The sequence below is a fragment of the Camellia sinensis genome, chromosome 7, assembly GCF_055761805.1.
Source record: "Camellia sinensis isolate YWXY chromosome 7, ASM5576180v1, whole genome shotgun sequence".
NCBI lineage: Eukaryota > Viridiplantae > Streptophyta > Magnoliopsida > Ericales > Theaceae > Camellia > Camellia sinensis.
In genome coordinates this window covers 51,135,824-51,142,054 of record NC_138967.1, presented here as the reverse complement: position 1 = coordinate 51,142,054, position 6,231 = coordinate 51,135,824, and the positions used below count along the sequence as shown (strand labels likewise).

At 32.1% G+C, this 6,231-nt stretch overlaps 1 protein-coding gene across 1 annotated transcript; it reads right to left on the bottom strand.

Moving 5' to 3' along the window:
- Positions 1-3,553: 3,553 nt before the first annotated feature.
- Positions 3,554-5,377, bottom strand: LOC145795801 (protein FAR1-RELATED SEQUENCE 5-like). The gene is made up of 4 exons (XM_082880705.1): positions 4,719-5,377; positions 4,154-4,635; positions 3,960-4,029; positions 3,554-3,692 (listed from the first exon to the last, which is right to left on the bottom strand). The coding sequence occupies exons 1-4, from the start codon at positions 5,375-5,377 to the stop codon at positions 3,554-3,556; spliced, it is 1,350 nt and encodes a 449-aa protein (XP_082736831.1).
- Positions 5,378-6,231: the final 854 nt, after the last annotated feature.

Below are 6,231 nucleotides of genomic sequence, written 5' to 3'. Positions count from 1 at the left end.
TTATTAGCTTTACAAGTATACACGAGTATTGGATGACCGGTTAGATGTTCGACCGGTTGTCCCTTGATCGACCACCTCCTTGCAAAATTTGTTTTAAGATTTTAAAAATTTTACACTAGCCGGTTGACCGGCCGAACATCCTCCGGTTGTTCTCTAGGTCGACTGTAACGAGTTGAATTAAATTGAAATATTATTATTATTATTATGGCAAATTTTTTTTTTTTTTTGAATTTTAATTATTCTTGGGTCTTGAGTATTAAATGAGATATAAATTTAAGGGGTTTTTTTTTTTAAAAATCCCTCATATTAAGATTTTATAGCATAAAGAACATCTAATATTTTCATAATGTCTAAGGTCCTTCAAGTTGATCAAGAGAAAATTGGTCCAAAGAAAATTAGTCCAGAGAAAATTACTCCAGAGAAAATTCACGTCACAAAGAAAATTGAAGAATTTCTCTGGACTTTCAAAATTTCTCCAGACAACGTAGCAACCCTTTTTTCAAGCAACCTGCTGGAAATCCAGAGAAAGTTAGAAAAGAAGAGGTTGCCAAATTTCTCTGGACAACATTGAGGAGTAGTTCAATCAAAGCCAGAGAATTTCTCTGGATCAACCCAAAGAAATTTTAGTTCAAACCATAGAATTTCTCTGGACCAATAGAGAAAAAATTCAGCTTAAACTCGAGAATTCCTCTGGACCAACCCAGAGAAATTTCAGTTCAAAGCAGAGAGAGAAGATCATTTCATTGAGTGAATAAGCAACAAATAGCAACCTATATATATATATATATATTAAACAAATTTCTCTGAGTTTGTTTTTTTGAAATTTCATTGACTTGTCAAGATATTTCCATGGCATCATTCAAGACATCAAACCCTAATCCCACACTTCATGATCCTCTTTCATGATGTAACCCAGGCAACACTCATGTGTATCTCTCATTTATTAAGCCAATCTTCCCAAAATGAAAATATACTTATGAACCTCCATTTTCATTCATCTCCAAAACCCTTAAACCCAATAACGAGAACGAGAAAAAGAAGCAAGGAAATAGTCAAAACAAGGCTTCATTGAAATCAGTGAAAGTCTTAGATTTTTCATTGAAATCGAATCTACCCTTTGATTTCAGGTACTCATACTCTAAGACTAACCCTTTGATTGAACCCATTGGGTACCGTGAACCATCGAGATTCTCTCCCTTTGGACCTGGACAGCTTGACCGGAAATGGACTAGCACTTATGCTCTGGCTGAAGAAGCAGTTGATTTGCTATAGGTAGGAGAACAGCAACGCGAGGTTCTTGGTGGACCACTCTCCGAAGAAGAAGTTGTTGTGCTTGTGGAATGGTTTCGTCATAATGATTGTTCTCAACAGATTAATTTGGGTTCTCTCTCTCTCTCTCTCTATATATATATATATGTATATATATCACTCACTCATCAGATTTGAGAGTGAGTGCTATAGTGTAATGGTAATCTCAAACACACACAGATCGATTGACTGTGTATTTTTGGCATTTGATTTGTTATTTTGTTGAGGATTTGGGAGAGAAGAAAAAAAATGGGCTTGTGAAATCAACAGATAGATAGAGAAAGAGATGAGGAAGAGAGAGAGGGTATATAGCGGGAAGAGAGAGAGAGGAAGTGGTGCTTTGCCATCTCTTCTCTCTAGGGTTTCAGAGAGAGAGAGAGAGGAAGTGTTGCTCTGCAGTAGAGGAGGAGAGACAAAGAGTCAAATTTCTCTGATACATGTTTAGGGACCTTAGACATCAAAAAATAATTTTGTGGATCTCTTCCATTACGAAAAGTGGGAGAGGGGGAGGAGGGGTCCCTGCTGTGGAGGATTCACAGCCGTGACTGCTGTGACGTAAAACGCCACCATTTTATTTTTTTATTTTTTATTTAATTAATGTGAGGGTTCATTAATTCTTCATTAATTCTTTCACTATAACAAACAAAACAATAAACCTAATAGGGACGGAGCCATCTTCTGGGTCCCGCGGGCCTATAAAGTTGAAGGGGGTGAGTTTGTGTTAAAAAAAATTTATTTTATAAATAGAAAATATAATAAAATAAAAATAATTCATGGAACAAATCAATTTATAAAACCAAATTGTATTTTTTTAAAAAGATTAATTTTAAAATTAAAATCAAACAAACCATACATGTTTTGACTTTTTCAAAACTGACTTAAATGTATCAAAAGTGAAATTGAAAGGGGAAAAAATTGTATTTGAACAAATCAATTTATCAAACCATAAGCAAAAAAAAAAAAAAAAAAAAAAAAAAAAAAAAAAAAAAAACCACCAACTTAAGGCCAAAATATATTCAATTCACATCCAACATCTATATAAAAAAAAATAAAACAAAATTATGAACATTTAAACTTCAAAATCTCCTACCAAATATTCCAAAATCTGTCTCAACCGTTCTAAATTATCCAAAAAAAATTCTAAAAACCTTCAATTTGAATTCTCAAAACAAAAACTACAAAGTGGATCGCCATGTCAATTTTGTGGAGGCGGTTGGGAATAAATAGAAAAATCAAAAGAACTCTCATTTCTAAATTCGGTCTCCATTGAATTGTGCCCCATCGGATTAAGTGATATTCCCTATAAAAAAAAAGAAAAGAAAATAAAAGAAAATTCATTAGAATAAATTTTATGGACTAAATTACATTACAAACATATATATATATATATATATATATTACTTACTTGAAAACTTTGTGGACTATGTGATGCTTGGAAAGACAAATGTTGTGATTGTGGATACCTTGGTGAGGATGAATTAGTATCATGTGTGAGAAGATTATACCCATAAGTTATCAATTGTGGCCAATAGAGACTCCCACCATCCTACTCCATAAAACACCATGAAAAGTAAATACACTAATACAATGTAGTCTAAAAAATAAACAAAATAACATAAAACAAGAGCTAACCTGTGGTTGACTTAAAGATGAATTTTGAACATTTGTGATATTGCTTGATTGACCAATAATTTACATAAGTTGTTAAATTTATCAATACATTACACAATTTATAAAATAATAATAATAATAATAATAAATAAATAACATAAAACAATAGCTAACCTGTTGTTGGCTTGAGGATGAATTTTGAACATTTGTAGTGTTGCTTGATTGACCAATAGTCTAAAGAAATTCAAAAAGTTATCAATACTTTACACAATTTATAAAAATAAATGCATGTCATTTGAAATTTCAAAAGTACGTAGGTAATACCTTACTAAGGCGGGTAGGTTGTGAAATAACTTGTCTTCTTATTCATCATCTAATGCCAAGGTTTTAATCTACCCCTCCCTTTGTGTCCAACATCTTTCTTCTTTATGCCCTTAACTTGTGCAAAGTTGGGGTCGTCCACATCTAATTCATTGGTACCAAAATTTCCAACTCCCTTCATCATATTATTTACTTTTACACACAATTCCTTAATTCCTTCATCAACCAATTGATAGGCAGGTTTGTGCATAGATGCTTGAGTAGCTAGTTTCACCATTCTTGGACAAAGATCTCTATAACGTGCTAATATTAACTACTTCGGATCATCCTCATCCACTACAACATTTTTCTCTTCAACTTCACAATCTTTTGCATCCAATCTCCATCGGCCTGATATATACCTTTCGGGAATTTTCATAACATTCATTCTACCAAGTGCTTTGATTGCATGACTACATAAAATTCCAAAGTTCTCAAATTTCTTACAAGTACAATGTATTTCTTGATAGCTTTTTTCTCCTCTTAGCCCAGTAACTTCCACCCTACCCTCCACAATATACTCTTCACCATTACCATACAAGCCAATCACGCACTTAACTTCGCCTTCTAACTCATGGAATTGCTTCACTTAACAACAAAGGGACGTATCCAACTCACAATGAAATAAATCAAAAATAGGAGGGGTGTACAAACTCGCAACTTGGATTAAAATGAGAGACTTTTTCAATTTCATTCTTGGCAACTTTTGTCTAGAATCATATATTGCAGAAATTTCCTCATACCGCTTATCTACAACAATCCGATTGAAGTGAGTAAAGAATTGAACAATGTTATGATCACCTTTCAAATATCCCCTTAATGTTCCATTTAGACTTTCACTAAGTTGTGTGCTTCGCATTCCTCCAGTAAATACCCACTTCATATACACATGCGCCCACTGCTCTCTTTTTCTCCAAGTTCTTTTCACACTCATTCTCTTGCAAGTTGTATTTATCAATCAAAGAATTCCAAGCTTCAATTAATTCATGCTCATTCTCGTAGTCATAAATGCAAGCTTTTAAATCGCTACTAAATTTTGAACCACTCTTGAACAAGTAACCTAAATGCTTCAAAGCATTTTGCATTAGGTGAAAAGTGCACAACCCATGAAAAACCTCAGGCATGATTTGTGAAATTGCCTTAGCCATTGCTTGATCTTGATCTGTGAAAAAACTAACAGGCTTTTTTCCTGACATTGCATCCAAAAATGTTTCAAATAACCATTCAAATGACTCTGCAGTTTCATCATATAATAATGCTGCACCAAAAATCGCTGTCATTCTAAAGTGGTTAAAGCCAGAAAATAAAGCAAGTGGACGGTACTCCTTATTTGTTCGAAAAGTTGTGTCAATGACACTGCATCACCGAAAAGCCCATAATCTGTTATCATCTGATGGTCAGCCCAAAAAATATTAGTAATTATCTCATCTACATCCAACTAAATGGCATAGTAAAAATATGGATTTTCTGCCACTTGCTGCTGGAAATATCGTAACAAACTCCATGCTTCACTATACTGCAAGTTTCGCTGTCTTTTTGCACGTAAGTAGGTTTTCTGATCCTCTCGCGTGAACCCTACAAATTCCTTCCCTCCTGCTATAGCACTAATAAGATCATATGAAGCCTTAAGAGATATACCACTCTCATCAGCTATGTCAATATTTATACCCTGAGCATCACATACCTTTCTCTGAGATGGCATCAAATGAGTACATTGAGGAAGATGCAAAGAGTGGTTGTGGTTGCTATCAAACTTCGACACAATCCACTTCGACAAGTCCCGCTTAAAAGATATATGCATAAATGCTTTACAATTTGTTCTTGTCTCACTTCGAGGATTTTTTATCATCGTGTACCGTTTATCTTTTTCCCTCTCTCCTTCCTTACAACAAACAAACTTTCTATTAGTCATAAAACCATCTTTCTGACTTTTGTTACAATAATCTCTTCTAATACTAAACCCCACAATTCTTCTGTATTCATTATAAAACTCATATGCAACTTCTTCTGATGGAAACTCCATACCAAGATATGGTGATTTATCCTTGGCCAACTCTCTCATTTCTTCGATGCATCCCTCAAGTCCACCATCATCCATTATACTATCCTCCATTTCAACACTAACAAATATGGGGAAAATATATATATATATATATATATATATATATATATATTAAACGAAACAAGAATCTGAGCAAAAAAGTTATTAATTAATTTTAAATGCTGAGTAATTAAACAATTCAATGAAATCTAATAAATCAATTAATAATATAAATTAATTAAAAGGATAGGGGAGAGGGAAAAAAAGATGTGTAATTTGTACAGTAACCTTGGAAATTTATTGTATCTGAGTAGATTATAATATACAATTGCAAAATTATATTAGAATTAGTATATTATATAATATAGGGAATCTTTTGGCAGACACACTTAAAGATGTGAATCATATGCCCTCTTATTATATAAATTTTTGATATATGTTTTGTATTTTTGTTACAAATGTTATGTCATTTTTTATTAAATTATAACAATTTATGATTAAAAAATTAAATTGGCATTTTATAGTAAGATTATATATTTTTTTATTGAAACTTTTTTTAGACCACAAAATGCATAACATTATTACAAAAATAAATAACATTGTTATAAAAATGTGTAATATTTCCACAAAAATACATAACATTGCTATAAAAAAAATAATTATGAATTACAAATTATCATAACTCCTTAAAAAAATTATATAATATTTATACAAAAATACATAATATGTACAAAACAAATTACATAATAAAATTTTTTTCTTGTAATATACAATTGTGTTTCTCAATCCATTCACAAAAAACAAACCAATCTATTATACTTGTTCAACCCACTAACATACTGTACAAAACAAAATACAAAACATATATACATATAATATATGTTGGAAATGGTGGAAAAAATTCTGGGTAA

Excerpts from the sequence above, each read along its gene's own strand:
- LOC145795801 (XM_082880705.1), bottom strand. The coding sequence starts at position 5,377 with ATGGATGATGGTGGACTTGAGGGATGCATCGAAGAAATGAGAGAGTTG. Across the intron at positions 4,030-4,153 it reads CGCATGTGTATATGAAGTGG|ATAAGCGGTATGAGGAAATT; the intron begins GTATTTACTGGA and ends GGATTGTTGTAG. Across the intron at positions 3,693-3,959 it reads CCAAGAATGAAATTGAAAAA|TCATGCAATCAAAGCACTTG; the intron begins GTCTCTCATTTT and ends AATTTTATGTAG.